Source organism: Hydra vulgaris, chromosome 15, assembly GCF_038396675.1.
Source record: "Hydra vulgaris chromosome 15, alternate assembly HydraT2T_AEP".
In the NCBI taxonomy this organism is placed as follows: Eukaryota; Metazoa; Cnidaria; class Hydrozoa; order Anthoathecata; family Hydridae; genus Hydra; species Hydra vulgaris.
The window spans coordinates 15,491,363-15,509,025 of record NC_088934.1 but is presented as its reverse complement, the minus strand read 5'-3'; the positions used below and the strand labels follow the sequence as shown (position 1 = coordinate 15,509,025).

General features: G+C 26.4%; 1 protein-coding gene across 1 annotated transcript; it reads left to right on the top strand.

The window, feature by feature from the left end:
- Window positions 1–422: 422 nt before the first annotated feature.
- On the top strand, window positions 423–16,578 carry LOC136072046 (CCR4-NOT transcription complex subunit 11-like). Its single transcript, XM_065820062.1, has 8 exons — window positions 423–620; window positions 703–921; window positions 1,769–1,955; window positions 5,471–5,629; window positions 7,845–7,945; window positions 11,405–11,550; window positions 12,609–12,783; window positions 16,140–16,578. Exons 1-8 carry the CDS (start codon window positions 474–476, stop codon window positions 16,332–16,334), a joined length of 1,329 nt encoding a protein of 442 aa, XP_065676134.1. The 5' UTR covers window positions 423–473; the 3' UTR covers window positions 16,335–16,578.
- The last annotated feature ends 1,085 nt before the right edge of the window (window positions 16,579–17,663 follow it).

Here is a 17,663-nt window from a genome sequence, read left to right as displayed (position 1 = left end):
AATTTGGTTATTTGATTTTTCGACAACTTGTCTGTTGACAATTGCTTGTATGATTTTTTTTGAATCAAAAAATTCTTACTAATTTTCTTCTAATTTAAAAAATATTTTAACTTTTTATGAAATTTAAAAAAACATATTTAAAAAAAGTTGACAGTGCGCGCCTATTTTTTAGAACAAATTAAAAAGATGTTTTTATATATTTTATAATAAAAAAATTTATGCTTAAATGTATGTTTTTTGATTTTATAATCTATTCTCAATTTAATTTTATGTAGTAAATAGTGGTTTTCTTTTTTTGTAGTAAATAGCGATTTTAAAAAGATTCAAATTATAATCTAGGGCATTTTTTATCTGATTTTTTTCAAATTTTTAAATGTTGTGTTTAGTTTTTGAATACTTTATAAAATATAAAATATGTGTGATATTCTTTTTTCAAAGTTTTTTTTTTCCATTTTTAAGCACAAAAAGTTTCAATGACACTATCGATCAAAGAATTAACATCTCTTTTGAGTATTCTATCTGAGGAAGCAGTATCGGGGTCATCCTCATTTGAAGTTATTGCTAATGCATTGCATCATTACTTTGGTCCAAATGACTACTTCAGAGTTGGAATGGCTCTTGTTAGAATTTTTTTTTTTTATTTATTTAGAATTTATTGTTTCAGCAACCATAACAACTAAAAGTTTTAATTTTTTGTTTTAGCTGATAATGTATCAACAACCTGATTTGCTTCCTGATCCAAACCAGCGTGTGAGTGTTTTGTTTCTTCTTTATGAAATGTACAGGAACCAGCCAGTGGTTAAGAATCCGTTTGTTCGACTTTTTATTCACTTGCTTGACGATAGTAAAAATGCAAATATATCTAAACAAGAGAAAATTTTTTTGTATCAATTGCTTACATCTCCAGCACTTACAAGAGAGGTTGTTTTTTAATGCACTTAAATCACAAATAACATTCCTTGTGATATATAACACATTCTGTATTATTTGTTTTTATATTTATTATTGTATTTTCTACTTTGTAATTCTAATAATTTTTGATTTTAAATAAATTTAAATAATGCAATTATTAATATGTATAATATAATGTAAAATAGTTATTATTTTATAATATAAAAATGTAACATAATCTGGTTTTTGGTAATACTGTATCATCAATTCAGAATTGGTTGGCCATCTAACATAAAGCACTGATTGACCTAAAACATATAACGCATAATGATTCTCTAATTACAAGTTAATAATCACATAATTTTTTCTTAACTCGAACATTCATTTAGCCGTTTTCTTTGGTCTCTTAGATGGTCAAGTTAACAGGAATTAACTGTATATACATGTATGTGTGTGTGTGTATATATATATATATATATATATATATATATATATATATATATATATATATATATATATATATATATATAAGTATATATAAGTATTACATAAGCATATATATATATATATATATATATATATATATATATATGTATGTATGTAAAAGTATTACATAAGCAGCCCAACGTACTGAAAATAATGGACTGTATATACATCGACTGACTAAATAAAGAGAACATGCAAGAAGTGCTACCGCATCAACTTAAGGTTTGGGTAGAGGCAGCAATCTATTTTTTTATTATTCTTTGTTTTTTTCTTTTTTTGAAAAAAAAAGTTTAAATATATATATGTATGTATGTATGTATGTAAGTATATATATTTATTACTTATTGTTGTTATAAGCTGTTTAATTACTACTAAACTTTTACAAAAACAGCTTTTGAAGAAAACTCCTCGACAAATACTTTCAGCTGATGTAAGTGCATATCCACCGATTGATGTTAGTGGTTTCCAAATTTCGTTAAATGAAAAATTAAATGATCTACCAACAAGCACCCGTTTTGGCATAAGTACAATTATCCCAGATCCTGATCCAGATAGTAATGGTGTCATCAATATGACAGGTACATATTTTAAACCAGATCACTTTATTAACAATTTAATAACTTTTTTAGCTATAAAGAAAAATTAAAAAGTTATAAAAATTATTATTTCAACAAATGTAGAAAAAACTATATTTTTTATAAATTTATTAATGGATTATGTCCATTAATATTTATTAATGGATATAATACTTTATTGTTTATTATTATAAAGTATTATGTCTCCACCCTTAAGTATTTTCTTTGAACAGCAGCCTTGTTTGTCAATGCCAAAACCCAAACCCTTAGGTGTATATGTATGAAAGCATATTCAGTAACCAACTTTAATAATTTTTATAATAGTTTACTTCCAACCAGACTACAGGCAACCTCTACTTAAGGTGGAAAATGTAAGGTGAACCCCTTGAAAACAAAGAAGATAATTAAAGAGCATTAGAAAACAAAGAAAATAATTTTATCAAAATTTTATTAAAATTATCTTCTTTATTTTCTAATGCTCTTTAAAAAAAAAAGCAACAAAGCTTACAAAAGACTTAAAAAGCTGTAATTAAAATTAAAAAAATCTCTAGGTGACATTAAAGATGATGAATTATTTTAAAAATAAATAAAAAGACTTAACCAATGGCAGAGGCTAAAGTCTGGCTCTAGACCTTGTCTATCTACACTTACAATGTTTTTAATGTTTACATGTATTTACAATCAGCAACTTGTCTAAAATTGTCCCATTGTGACAATAATATTACATACAAGGATACATAAAAGATTTATAAAGATGATAAGCGTAACCAATAGATTTTGCCTTATACTACTAACATTACATGGTTTCCATGAAATGTCAGTAGTATAAGGCAATATGAGAAGAAGTAAATTAGAAGAATCTATGATGAGCAAAGAGTATTGCCATTTATTGATATAGAAGTAGTTACATTAATGCCTCAATGATTACCTAAAAACACATGAGTTTTGTTTGGATTGAAATTCATTCTGCAAAAAATTACAATTTTGGTTAATATGGTTATAAACAAATAATGTCAGGAAAATCATTAATTAAGAAGAAAACCAATATGGTACATAAGATAGCCTGTTGGTACCCAAAGGTTACTAAAAATGAAGGTGGTTGTTTTTCATCAAGGGTTTGTTTAAATCTGATTAAAAATAAATTTTAAAATAATTTTGAAATCTTTACTAGCCATATGATTGTGTATGTGACCAACATGCTAGAACTAAAAAGCCTGACATGCTCATCTTGATATTTGATATGTCATGAGCATAGGCCCTTGTTTAGTTACATCCATCTAGCACACAACCTTAAAGTTACTATGATAAATAAATCAGCAATAAAACAAGAAGATTGAAGTTTGTTGATTTGTTAAGACTCAAAGAGAGTTTTTTTGTTAGTTTTGAAATTTGTTAAATTTGTTAATTAAAAACACAATATTTAACAACAAAATAAAAACTGTATTTGAAGCTTAAGTCTTCTTACTATAATTATAAAGATTTCACTTCTACTGCTGTAGAAAAGTTAAAAATTTCTTCTACTGCTGTAGAAGAGTTGAAGTGAAATTTTAACAAGCTTTCATAATAATGGTAAGGATTACCAGATTTGATGCTTCAGTTTTCCTGCTATTGTTACACAGATCTTATTTAAACTTTTTTATAGCTGTAGAAGCTGTAGAAGAGTTTGAGAAATGATGAAGTAATTAGACTTTAATGATGGAGTAATTAGAATGACTAATAATGAGTATGAAAAGTGTGGTCATCTAACAATAAGTGTTTATTGAATAAAGGTCTGTTTTATGACCTTTATTCAATAAACACTTATTGTTAGATGATATGGAAATATGTTACGGAAAGTGTGGTCATAGGGTTCATAGGACTCAAGGGATGAAGTAGAGAAAAAGCAAATAATTATGCCTTATCTTTGAGAGACATAGTAAAATCAGGCTCTTATGAAAGACGGAATGTTAGACCTTCAAGCCTTCGCGAAAGAGGCATGTGGTCGCACTCCTTATATGACCACACATATAATACTTTCCTTTGACAACTTGGCCACGGCTCTTTTCAAATTTCTTTTCTAATTTTCACTTAATTGTAAGTGAAAATTAGAAAAATTTATCACAGCTCTATCAATCTTTATCATTCCTTCCCTTGAATAAATTGGCTAATACAAGGGTGGGTCCATAGTGAGGGAAAGGGTCATTATAAAAAACACATTTAAAATAAATAAAAAATTAATTTCAGAGACTTTAAAAAAAAATTTTTACCAAAACATAATTACTTTTTTCAATAGCGCTATTTTTAAGTCAAATAACTAAATACACTCTAGAAGAAAGTAATTAAGTTTTAGCATGGTTTTTGCATGCGCTCACAAAAGCATGCAAAATTTTACTTAAAATGAATGCTTTTGCAAAAACTTCAAAATAAACCATGCTTTTGAAGAAAGCAATCATATCGTTTAAGCACGGTGTCTTTTATGTAGTTATATATAAAAGACACCGTATATATATATATATATATATATATATATATATATATATATATATATATATATATATATATATATATATATATATATATATATATATATGTATATATAAAAATATAAATATATATTGGATAGATAGATAGATATAGATATGGTCTGTTCCATCCACACTTTCGGTTTCACTCATAAGCATTAAATATTTTCAATTTAATTTTTCTTTTGTAAACTTTTACTTTATTCTCAGCAATTGTTTAAAATATGAAAATATCATTAAAAAATTATTAACAGTTATTTCACTTTCCTACTTAAGATGGTTCTAATGTCAAAACTATGTGTATTTTTTTATTACTATGTACTTTTGCTTATTTAATATATTTTGGGACTTTTTTTTATTACCATTTTTTTTTAAACTAAAGGTGGTTATGATCTAAAGCTTGTTTTTATTCACCAATCTAAAACAGTATATTTTTGATGCTAATTTAATAAATTTAATTTTGTTTTTAAATGTGTTTGAATTTAAATTTGTTATCATAAAAATTGACCAATCAAATTTAATTGGCCAGAATTGATTTTGACAGATCGAAAAATAACTTTTTTCAAAAATCAAAAATTATTGATATATATATATATATTTTAAACAATCTTAAAATGTATTCTACAAAGTAGAGTGCTCGTTGTTCTTAAAAGAACAGAGCAATTATAAATTAGTAGAAAATCACTTAACAAAAATATTTCTCATTTCACACTGTGTTTCATCAATAAATACTCATCAGAAAGGATTTCTGACACAAATTTTTGTTAAGTGATTTTCTACTAATTTATATATATATATATATATATATATATATATATATATATATATATATATATATATATATATATATATATATATATATATATATATATATATATTAATATATAGTTAAAACTCACTATTACTAAAATCTTGTATTTTATCTCAGATGTTATGTATATATGTTATCTCAGATGTTACGTATGTATATATATAAAGAGCTTTTGTTATTTGCTTAATTGTTTTAATTTGTTTTAGCTGTCCGTCATGTGATTGAATCATTGATTTGCACCTCAGCTAACCCACCGTTTGAAGACACTTTTATGCCAGCATTTATTCATTTAGCCCCTCCATTGCACAAATCATGTGATAATGAGCTGCAATGGTTAAATCCTACAGATAAAAGCTACACCATAGGTATGAAACAACATTTATATCTATCAGTGTTTATGATAAAGCAGAAATGATGACTCCACCATGTAAATGGAATATTTAAGACTTAAGCGCACAATAAACAAAATTTACTAACCTAGTAATAAGAGTATATAATTGTACTTATCTCAAGAATTCGGAGGGCAAAAATAATTCTTTATTAACTTCTTCAATTAAACAGTAAAGTTCCTTTTCTTTTTTTTTTTTTTTTGTTTGTTTAAAAATGCTATTTTTAATATTTTAAAACATGAGCTTCTTTAATTAAATTAAGCATTAATGTCTTATTTTAATTACGATTTTTTAAATATCAACTTATTTCATTCAGTTTAAATTTGAACATGGGTTTCTGTTTTGTATAAACAATGAATGAAAAGTTTTGAAATCATTACTGCTAATTGATAGAATGTTTATTAGTTTCAAAATGCCATAGCTGAAACATGAATAGAAAATTAAAATGAGAAAATTAAAACTTGATTGATTTTTAAAACATTATTTTTAGCCACTTTTAAGTTCTGTTGTGATTTTTGTAAAAATGTTAGATTCCTTTGATCTATTGTTGGTAATATTCCACACATTGTAATTAAAATAAATACTCATAGCATTTTTTTCATTAACGATTATTTATTTTGAATTAATTTAAAAGCATTATTTTTATTTAGAATGTTTTGTTTAGTTCAGAAAAAAAAGTTATTTGAAAAATTGACAAGTTGTTCATGTTGAAGATATTACATTCCCAACGACTAAATGATAACAATTTCAAAATCAATTTTGTCATAAACAAATTGATGAGGATGATGAAATAGACAGTGACAATGAAGACATGGCCTAAAAATTAGCATTTGGTTTTAAAAAACAATAGAATATAACAGGTCACTAACAACAACAGGTCACTAGCAACATTGTTATTACACTTATGATTAAATTATATAGTCATTAAATTTTTTTGTTAATACTATTTAAGAAATAATTGAAAAGTTTCTTATATCATAATTATATAATGTAATTATATATATATATATATATATATATATATATATATATATATATATATATATATATATATATATATATATATATATATGTATATATATATATGTATATATATATATATATATATATATATATATATATATATATATATATATATATATATATATATATATATATATGTATATATATGTATATATATGTATATAAATATATAGCTCTTGTCGTTTTTCAATGATGATATCATATGTTAGTTTATTTCAAACTAAATTCAACTTAATAACAACAACAACCACTAAAAAATTAAATCAAAAAATACTAAAACTGTTAACCATTATTTAATTAAGTTAACAGTGTAATGTTTTTAGTTCAGTTGCCAGGTAACTAAAACACTGCTAATGTCTAACTTGAGTTGTTTGCTATAATTGTTGTTAGTTTAATACTATTTTTTTTTTAATAATTTATTAGTTGCTCTATTGCACAACTAACTAGTATTTCTGCATAAATTTGAATTGTCTTTTCAAGAAGACTAATTGTCCCGTACTGCTAGTTGATATATTGTTACGCAAACAATAATGCAAACAATAAATGAGAAGTTCATAAGTCAAAATAACATTTTTGTCAAGCAAGTACAACAGGTCATACAGGTAGAGGTATTGTGCTGTGCTGCTAGGCATTACTTCATTTATCAACAAATGAACACTGTATTATAAAAACTATTTAAAGCACTGTTGCCATAGTTTTGCTCATCATTTGCAGGTTGCTCTTAAGGACATTATGTTGAGTGAGCACAAAATATCACATTGGGTAATTTTCTTTATCATAAATACTGATCTATTATACTGTAAAGTGTTAACTACAAAATAGGTAAGAAATATAGTATGAAAGACTACAATGTTGACTAGAATGTTTGTAGGAAATGTTATAGATGTCTTAAAGTAAATAAATTAAACAAAAACTTTCTTAAATCGCCTAATCTTAAGAAAATTTTGTTAGACTTTGTAAGACTTTGTAAACTTTTTGTTACTTTGCTCTTTTGACTTGCGATCAGTTAAATGAGTTATAAAGTAAATAATTAAAATAGTAAATTATTAGGAATAATTAAATTTAAAATTTTGTAATACAATAATTTTAAATTTAAATGTTGTAAAAGGAAAATCTAAACAAACAAAAAATATGTCATAAAATAAAATTGTTTTATTTTCTTTAACAGAGTGGGATGAAATGATGTGTGGTGAAAATTCAATTGAAGTAGAAGTTCGCCAGCTAATGGCAAAGGCATTTAAAGGCGCATTGCTTTTACCACAACAGCAGGTGTGTTTATTTTAACACTGATTGTATACGAGTTAGGTTTATTTGTAACAATATCACGATTAGTATTTTGTTGTAGTTTTTTGTGTGTGTTTTTTTTTTAAATTTATTCTTGTCAACTTTATTTTGTCAAAAAAATTAAAAAAGGTTTTTGTGTTGACAAATTACTTAAAAATCTAAACAAAAAAAATTGACATGGTTATATAAATCATTTGAGTTTCTCATTAATTGAAGTATTGAAGAACAAAGAATAGAAAGTTTTAAAATAAACTATGCAAAGACTAGATTTGGAGATGTTGCAAATTGGTTCAAACTTATAAGTTTAAATCTTTGTTTAAACTCATAAAGTTAAATGTCATTAGTTGTTTTATCTCATAGTTTCAAACTTATAAGTTTAAATCTTATTATTTGTTTATTTTAACTTGTAGTTTAATTGCTTCAAAATCATAAGTTTAAATCTTATTATTTGTTTATTATATCATTCTTTGTTTATTTTAACTTGTAGTTTTATTGCTTCAAATCATAAGTTTAAATGTCATTCTTTATTTCGATCTTAGTTTATGAGCATGTAAGAAATAGTTTTAACTTTATCCTGCTATTTAAGTTTTAGCAGGTTATCCTGCTACTGGTAAAATGTAACCCAGTACAACCTGTTTCATGCCTGCAATTTCCAATTGTAACCATTACTTTCATATATATCAGCAAATCAATTTTCCAGAAAACAGACATCTATTTACTACTGTTAAAGAGCCTTATTTCATTTCAAAAATAAGGCTCTCATGACTTCTGGAGAATCTTTAACAGTATCTATAACAAGAGCAAATCTGTTTTTCCACCTCTCTTGTATGGTTCAGGTTTTGTTACCTTACCTAAAGAAAAAGCTGAATCGTTTGCTAAGAAGTTTTCATCAATATCATCTTTTGGTTCCACTAGTTGCGTTCTACCTGATATCGCAGTCAAACAGGTTAATCCATTCCCTGACCTTCGTATCACTCCAGCTTCTGTATCTAAAGTGATTTCCTGGAGTAAGAAAGTGCCGAGCTCGATAAAAAGGTGCAACCTTAGCAGATGCTAATTTTGCAACTGATTTGTTATATGGTTTCCAAAAAAGATTGGAAGTAAGAGTTAATCCTAGAAGATGAAGAGTAGATAACTCATCGAGTACATGACCGTTCATAAATATAGGAAGATCTAAATTATTGCAATAACGATTGGCTGAAAAAAATTGGGTTTTATCTGAATTAAAGTTCACTATCCACTGTGAGCCCCATGCTGTAGCAGAAGTGAGATCCTTTTCAAGCTCAAATGCCCCCTCCAAGCAATCAGAGAGTGTTGGCTTTCTTATCATGACAAGAATATGGAGAACACTTTTGTAAAACTATAACATTACCTGTTATAGTCTCCGGAGCTGTCCTCTATACTTTCAAAACTATTTAACAACTGCTTATCAGAGTCTTGTTTTCCAGCCTGCTAGAAAGCGGCATCTATTATCTCTATTTTCAAAAATTCTGGAGAGCGATCTGACTCATCTAACTACCCTCCCATTAGTCTTCTTACTATCATAAACAAGGATTTTGAATCTTTAATTAACTAACACTTAATCTCTCATCTTGAATCTAATAACTTTCTTTCTGATTATCAATATGGATTTTGATCTTCTTATTCTACTGCTGATTTGTTAAAGGTAATTACTGATAGGTTTTATCGTGCATTAGATAGGTCTGAAGAGGCTAAGGCTATTGCTCTTGACATTTCTAAAGCTTTTAATAAAGTTGGCATGCTGGTCAACTCCAAAGCTCTTTTCTGACAGCGTATCAGGTAATATCTTTAAAGTTATTGAATCTTTCCTTACCAATCGTAGTATAAAAGTTGTTCTCAGTGGACAATACTCTTCTTCATATCCTGTAACTTCAGGGGTTCCTCACGGTTCTATCCTTTGCCCTATACTCTTTTTAATTTACATTAACGATCTCCCAGAAGTTCTCACACCTAATGTGGCATTGTTCCCTGATGATATTACTATTTATTCTTGTCTTGATAAGAAGTTAACACTCTCTGATTGCTTTGAGGGGGCATTTGATCTTGAAAAGGATTTCACTTCTGCTACAGTATAGAGCTCTCAATAGCTGGTAAACTTTAACTTAGATAAAACTCAATTTTTCACTTCACTCTTACTTCAGATCTTTCTTGAAAACCATATATCAAATCCATTGCAAAATTAGCAAAAAGTTGCATCTTGTTATCGTGCTCGCCATATTCTTACTCAGTATTCTATTCTTTATCTCTATAAATCTCAAATCTGTCTTTGTATGGAATACTGTTGCCATATCTGGGGCAGATATCTGAGGTGGAAAGTGAAGATGTTAAAAAAAAAAAATTGCTTGTATTTATGTTATGAATCACCAACAATACTGATGCAAAATGTTTAAACATTCAGATATGTCTTTGAAATTATTTCATTATCAAATTAATTTCGAATTTAATTTAATTGTCATTTAATTGAATTCAAATATAATTAAGTAAAGTTTATTTAAAAGAAATCTTTTTTTTTTGTTTATTACATTTTCTTTATTAATCATGATCTTATATCTTGATTCAATTTTCTACTTCTATAAATCGCTAGTTTATCCTTATATGTAATATTGTGGTTATTTTTGAGCCGGTTCTTGTAATAATGCCTTTTTTTTATGCCTATGATCCAAAAATGTACTTTAAATATAGTTGTACCTGCACTAGTTTGTGAGCTAAAGCCTCTGTTGCATTGAAAGGTTGTATATTTTTTTCTTTTCTACAAATGGTTGGTGCTTAAGTGAGCTTTTATGTTTTGGTTTATTAAAAGCAATCTGATTTGATCATCATTTATCTGATCATTAAGCAAAGTCACATTTTTTTAGTTGTTCCTTCATGGTCAAAAACTTTTACTCATCCTTACTTTTTTATTATGAATATCAAAAATATGGATTTCTCTTCAGCCTTAATGTTTCCTGGGTTTATTCACTTTTCAGTTTTAAAAGAACATTTTAGATTATTGCAGTTATTTCCAGATTTTTTTGTATAGTAACTTTTTTATTATAATTTTTTTATTTTGTTATATTTTTAAATAGCTATATTTTAAATCTATGGATTAAACTTTTTTTTTGTTGGTTTAAAAAAAAAAAGAAGAGATCTTTTTTCTTCTTAACTTTTAAATTATAATTTAAAAGTTAAGAAGAAAAAAATTTATATTTAATGACTTCAATTGTATATTATTAGCTATATTATAAAGCTACAGGTAAAAACTTGCTGTTATTAAATAAGATATTTAACGGTGTATTATGAACTATATATTAATTTTTATCTATATATGCTTTATTAATTTCAATTGCAGCAGTAGCTTAGCATATTATATATAACATAAGCAATCTGTATGAAATCAAAAAAATCTATTTATATATTTATAATAGTAAAAGTTTTTTTTTTTAGCAACTGCTAAAAGAGCTAGAAAAAGATAGCAAGCTTGTCTATCATGTTGGTTTAACACCAAGTAAACTTCCGGACCTTGTTGAGAACAATCCATTAGTTGCTATAGAAGTTTTACTTAAAATGATGCAATCGTCTCAAATAACAGAGTAAGCTGTTTATTGTGAAACTATATGATTACATAAAAAATATTATAAAAATGTATTACCTTAAAAATTATTCTATAACTGGTTCATGATATATTTTGTGATCTTGGTTAACTTGGTTCATAATATACTTTGTGATCTTAGTTTATGAACCTGCTTGAAATAGTTTAAACCTTGGTTTTGTAGATTTTTTAATCACTGATACTTTCAGAATTTTCTAGTGGCAGGAATGGTGTGGAGATTTCCTTAATTTTGAAGTGAAGAGCTGATAAAAACATTAGGGGTATGATTGTTCTGTAACAAACATAAATTAAGTTGAAAATTAGCTCAATTGTTGTATCTTCATTTGAGAAAATGCTAGCAAAGTATTTGTTGATGTGTTTAGCCTTTTCAAGATGCAACATTATTGCAACTTTTATAATACGTATTATGTCGGAAATGAGTGCTTTTGTCTGGATTTGATGTGTGAGAAAAAACTCAATATTGCTTTTTTGCATCCCACAATGCACATTACTTTTGTTTTGTGCTTTACAATGCTTGTAGTATGTTTTATTGTGCTTTACAATGCTTGTAGTATGTTTTAATGTGCTTTACAATGCTTGTAGTATGTTTTATTGTGCTTTACAATGCTTGTAGTATGTTTTATTATTTAATGTAATTTTGATTTTTACTTTTTTATTTCTTCTGCTTTTTGATTGATAATTTATTTTGACCTTTTTACTGAGGATTCTTGTAGATCTTTGTTTATTGTGTTTTTAAGATTTGTGTAGATTATACTCCAAAGTTGTTCTGAGTTGTATACTTGATTTAGTGCTAAAGTTTCCTTATTAAATTTGTTATAGTTTCTTTTACTGAATAAGAGTATTTTAGCAGTAAGAATGTTTTATTAAGGTAATTAGGTGGTGATGACATTTTCTAATATATACATCAAACAAAGTTTATAATTTAGTTCATAAAAGTTAGTTTGTAAGTTAGATTGTTTTATTAAATGATCATGTTTTGATTTATTTTACTTTAGTTACAATCTATTTCTTCACTAATCTTTCTCCAGCATTCTTTAGGTACTTTTCTGTCCTGGTAAATATGGAAATGTCACTTCATTCCATGGAAGTTGTTAATAGGTTAACAACTGCAGCAGAGGTTCCAAGAGAGTTTATCCACTTTTATATTTCTAACTGTATTAGCAAATGTGAAACCATTAAAGATAAATACATGCAGAGCAGATTGGTTCGTTTGGTAAGATTTGTCAATACTATATAATTGTCATTTTTTTTTTTTTATAATGCTAATTTCATTATATTTATTATGCTGATTTAATTAATTTTATTATTCTAATTTGATATTTAATAATTATGCTAAATACCCAAAGACTCCACAAATTGTGACTTTATGAACAACATCAACACAGTGATTGTTATCTTGGGCAATGTGTTGAAAGAGCAGATTGCTTGTTCTGATAGAGTACGTTTGAGTTTGATATAGATATCTTTGAATAAAGTTTCTTGTTGATTTTTTAATCAAAATTTTGTTTATATTCACTGTAAAAAATAGATAAATTGACATGATACAACTATTTGCAATCAAACATTTTGAGCTGATCAAAGTTTCTAAAATGCTTTATCAAAGTAAAATGCTGCCAAATCTAGAATTCAGAGATTATAATTTTTTTATAATCTGCCATATCTAGGATTTGGTTCAGAGATTTTCGAACTTTATCCTTTATAAGTATTATAACTGTTTGATGGTAGATCAATGGAGGTAGAGGAGTTAAGGTAGAGGAGGCAGAGAAGTTGGCATTAATAATGCTACCAACTTCTCGACCTGACGCATATGAAATGTCTTTGCTTTATTCGTCTGCCTAAATAAAAAGTTTTTTTTGCATCCATTAACAAGTCATCAGAAAATATTGTTGTTGACAAAGTTGTTAGTTTAAATTTTCAGTTTTAATATTAGCACTTTACAATTCAATGCAAATAAAAATGAAGAGGCTTTTCATTTTTATTTGCAATGCAATATTACTTTCCATGATAATTACAAGAAACATTTATGACAATTAATCATTTGCCACATATTCATATTTTTTTAATATCAAAAAAAGAAGAAAGTGTCTACAATTATCAAAAACCATTGCAAAACTTATAAACTTCCAATCCTTTTTAAAAACCAAGCATTTTTTAACATGGGTCTACTAATACTACTGTGGTCGTTTTCACTAGTTTTAGCAACAGATGCTTCTATGATAGAGTTTTAAATTTTTCTTTCATTCTAAATTTGGAGTTCCTCAATATATACTATGCAAAAAATTTTAATTCACGCAACATTAATTATATATATAAATATATATTTTTTAAGCTTTACATAAAGTATAGATTATAATCAACTAAACAGCCATGAAAATAGTATTAAATTAGTGAACGATAAGCATCTACACTACAATGAAAACAGTATTATTAAGATAAATTGTATGTTCCGCATAACCAGGCTCAAGTGCATCATCATTAAAATTGCATGCCATTATACTTGGTTTGAAAGTTATAATGCGTAATTTCAACCCCTTTCAAAATATACATACACTAGTATCTAAGCCACACTTCATTAGAGTTATGAGATAAGTGATGGTTCGGTTTCAAAGGTTTAAGTGGAAATAACTGGAGATGCTTGGTTGTTAGGTGTGACTAATAGCTTGCTAAACCAGCAGTACCTTTTGAAGCAAAGCTTATAAGTTTTTATTTATGAAGATGCCTATTCTGAAGTAGCTATTTTTAATTATGTTTCAAAAGATGCAAAAGCTGCTGACTAACAATTTTTGTCAGAAAGAGCCAAAAAAATGTACTTTTCTGTTTTATCATCTCAAATAGTTTACAAAATTTAGCTGCATTAAAACTCTAAACAGATTCAAATAATTAATGACCCAAATTTTTTTGCAGAAAAATTCACTAAAAATGCACATTCTGTTGCTTTATTTCAGATAGAGAAATTCTAACAATCAGATTTTAATTGCTTTAACATGTTTATCAATGGGATGAAATTCACGTCTGTATTTAATCTTTAACACCTGCAATTTACCATATGCCACTAAGACAGTTCTTAAATGTCATTTTTGATTGTCGTGTAGAAAATCTCTATTTGATGTATCTGTATCTGTTGATGTATATTTGAATCAAGTATGTTTGCTGTTTTAAATCCATCTCTATGAAAATGTATAACCATAGAATATTTAAAAAAATAGGAATGTTACTTTTATGTCTTAGTATCACCTCATGGAATGTTATTATGTATAGATATTAGATTTGTCCACATGGAATATCATTACGAGCATAGGAAGCAATATGTTTACAAAACCAAAGGACTTTTCACAAACAAAACAATGTAAACTCATACTAAAATGCAGCAAGTATTATGTAACTAGTAGACAAAAAAAGTATTAAATATTAAACATGTAAAATATTAAACATGTAATCACTTGAATGAATTATCCATCAATTTAAGAAAACACTTAAATAAGTAAAGAACACTTTTCAACAGATATTATTACATATTTCAATAAAAAAAAGAAGTTGTAAGACGATGTCAATGTTGTAAGATGATGTTGTTGTTGCATATTATCATAGCCAAGGAGTTTTTAACTCGTATTTTATTTTAAGTATGTTAATATAACCTTATTACATTAATTGTAATACGAATAGCTAATATAAAAAGTAAACATCATTTTGCAAAAAAGATGTTTATTTTTATATTAGCTATTCGGAAAAAAAAGGTCAACAAATCTGAAAACTGCAATATATAGTAATCTTAAGGTAAGTTAAGACTTAATTGCAATATTAGTAAATAAACAGAACTGTAAATAGGAATGTATACTTTAATAATAAACTGCTATATCAATGGAAAGTGCTTAAATATCAACACTTTACTGTTTTTTTTTACAAATTCAGAAGAGAAAAAATTGCAACTTCATTATCGGAACAGCGTTTAACAAAATAAACTGCGTCACTATTGGAAAAATGTAAAATAAATATTAAGAATTATAAAGTACACCACTGTTAATACTCTCCTGTTTACAATAATGCAAAATGTAGAATGGAGTTTGTTGTTCTTTAACATATTGCTGTGGTGCAAACCTTTCTTTGTTAATTAGAAAAAGAAAATTAGTGAAGTATGAATTGACAGAATTATTGTTTTCATTTTTGTTAAATAAAGTTTTATAAACTTTTTTGAGTTATTGATTTGTAGTATTTTGTGAGATTCATAAAACATGTATTTTGGCAATATTAATTAGAAGTCTGTTTGACTAGACAATTTCCATATCCGACCATATTTTTTATCGGTGACACTACATAGAGTTGTTTTGTATATTTTCTTTTTGATAATAATTGAGTACATATTCTACATTGATTTCTTTTGCTCGTTTTGTTACTGTCTACTATAAATTGTTTTTTCAACTTATTGATTTCTTGATTTTTTTTAATATAATATTTTTTCTCAGTTTTTATTACTTAGTTTTTACATTTAATAATTTTTAATTGTAATAATTTTATTCAGTTTTTTTTTACTTAGTTTTAATTTTTTGTTTTGAATGCTTTTTTTTTATTTAGGTTTGTGTATTTCTTCAATCTCTAATAAGAATGAAAAGCATAAACATTCAAGATATATCAATCGAAGTAAAAGCTTTCTGCATTGAATTCAGTAATATACGCGAAGCTGCTAGTCTCTTTCGTTTGTTAAGATCTGTTGAAAGCAATGACGAGATTCCTAAGAGCAATAGCCCCAACAGTTCTTTATTAAAATAAATCAAGCAGCGTGAGTGCTTAAAAAGCATTTAGAAAACAGCTTGTAAAAATGGCTATATGACATGAGCAAACCAGGTTGAAAGATGCAAATAAAATATAGCTGGACAACGATGAACTCTAGAAAGATATCGAATCAAATTCTTTCAGGTGTGTTACAAGCGATAATTGTAAAAAGAGTAGTGCGTACAACGGATAGACTTAAGATTCCTAAATCATAAAATCAAATAGATATCTTCTGATGTAATAGTTTTTTGTTGTTAAATTTTCACTTTTATTCTAATACCAAAACTTATCACAGTACCGGAAGGGTAGCATTAATAAAATATAGACTCTAAATATAATGCAATTGAAGAAACTTTTTTCAAATAAAAAAATTAAAACTTACCTATAGAGTTGCTTTTAATTTAGATAAGTGTTACCTTTTTGATTTACATAGCTTTTTTTAGACATTAAATTTAATTTACTGTTACCTTTGTAAGCTCACGTAACACGTATGTGTATGCCTGATCATCCGCCTGATTTTTTGAGTTAAAGTCGTTAGAAATGACCGAACTTAGAAAATAGTTCCGTTTTTTACGCAGTTGGATGTAATAAATCAAGCGGATGGAATAACCTACTTTAGTAGTATGATTATTCAATCCCAATGTGTAACACATCAAATTGGAACTAATTTTATAACTTTTTTTTGTTTCAATGTTTATTTAGTACAGATAATGGTCAATTAAAAGTCGTTTACAAATTTTTCCCATGAATCAAAGAAATGTCATTAATAAGCAGTGGGGTGGAATAAATCAGGTGGATGGAATAATCTACTATAGTAGTAGATTATTCCATCCCAATGTGTAAAATATCAAATTGAAACTAATTTTACAACTTTTTTTTGTTTTGTTTCCATGTTTATGTTGTAAAGATGATGGTCATTTAAAAGTTGTTTACAGATTTTTATCGTGCGCAATGGGTGGAATAAATCAGGTGGATAAAATAATCTATTATTGTATTAGATTATTCCATCCCAATGTGTAAAACATTAAATTGAAACTAACTTTACAACTTTTTTTTGTTTTGTTCCCAATTTTATTTAGTAAAGGTAATAGTCATTTAAAAATCGTTTACATATTTTTCATTACTGTGAATCAAATAAATGTGATAAATGTGGTGGAATAAATCAGGTGGATGGAATAATCTACCACATATCCCATCTCATGTAGTGAATATATGAAAACTATGCAAGGATATCACAGGTGCACTTTAAAATTGTAGAATTACGTATTTACACAATTTACAAAGTTTTAATTAAAACTTATATTTACTTATTACCATTATTGAATT

What these genes read in the sequence shown, in the direction of transcription:
- LOC136072046 (XM_065820062.1), top strand. Translation starts at nt 474, where the DNA reads ATGACACTATCGATCAAAGAATTAACATCTCTTTTGAGTATTCTATCT. An exon ending in TCAGAGTTGGAATGGCTCTT is followed by an intron (nt 621 to 702) that starts GTTAGAATTTTT and finishes TTTTTGTTTTAG; the next exon opens with CTGATAATGTATCAACAACC. An exon ending in TGCTTTTACCACAACAGCAG is followed by an intron (nt 7,946 to 11,404) that starts GTGTGTTTATTT and finishes TTTTTTTTTTAG; the next exon opens with CAACTGCTAAAAGAGCTAGA.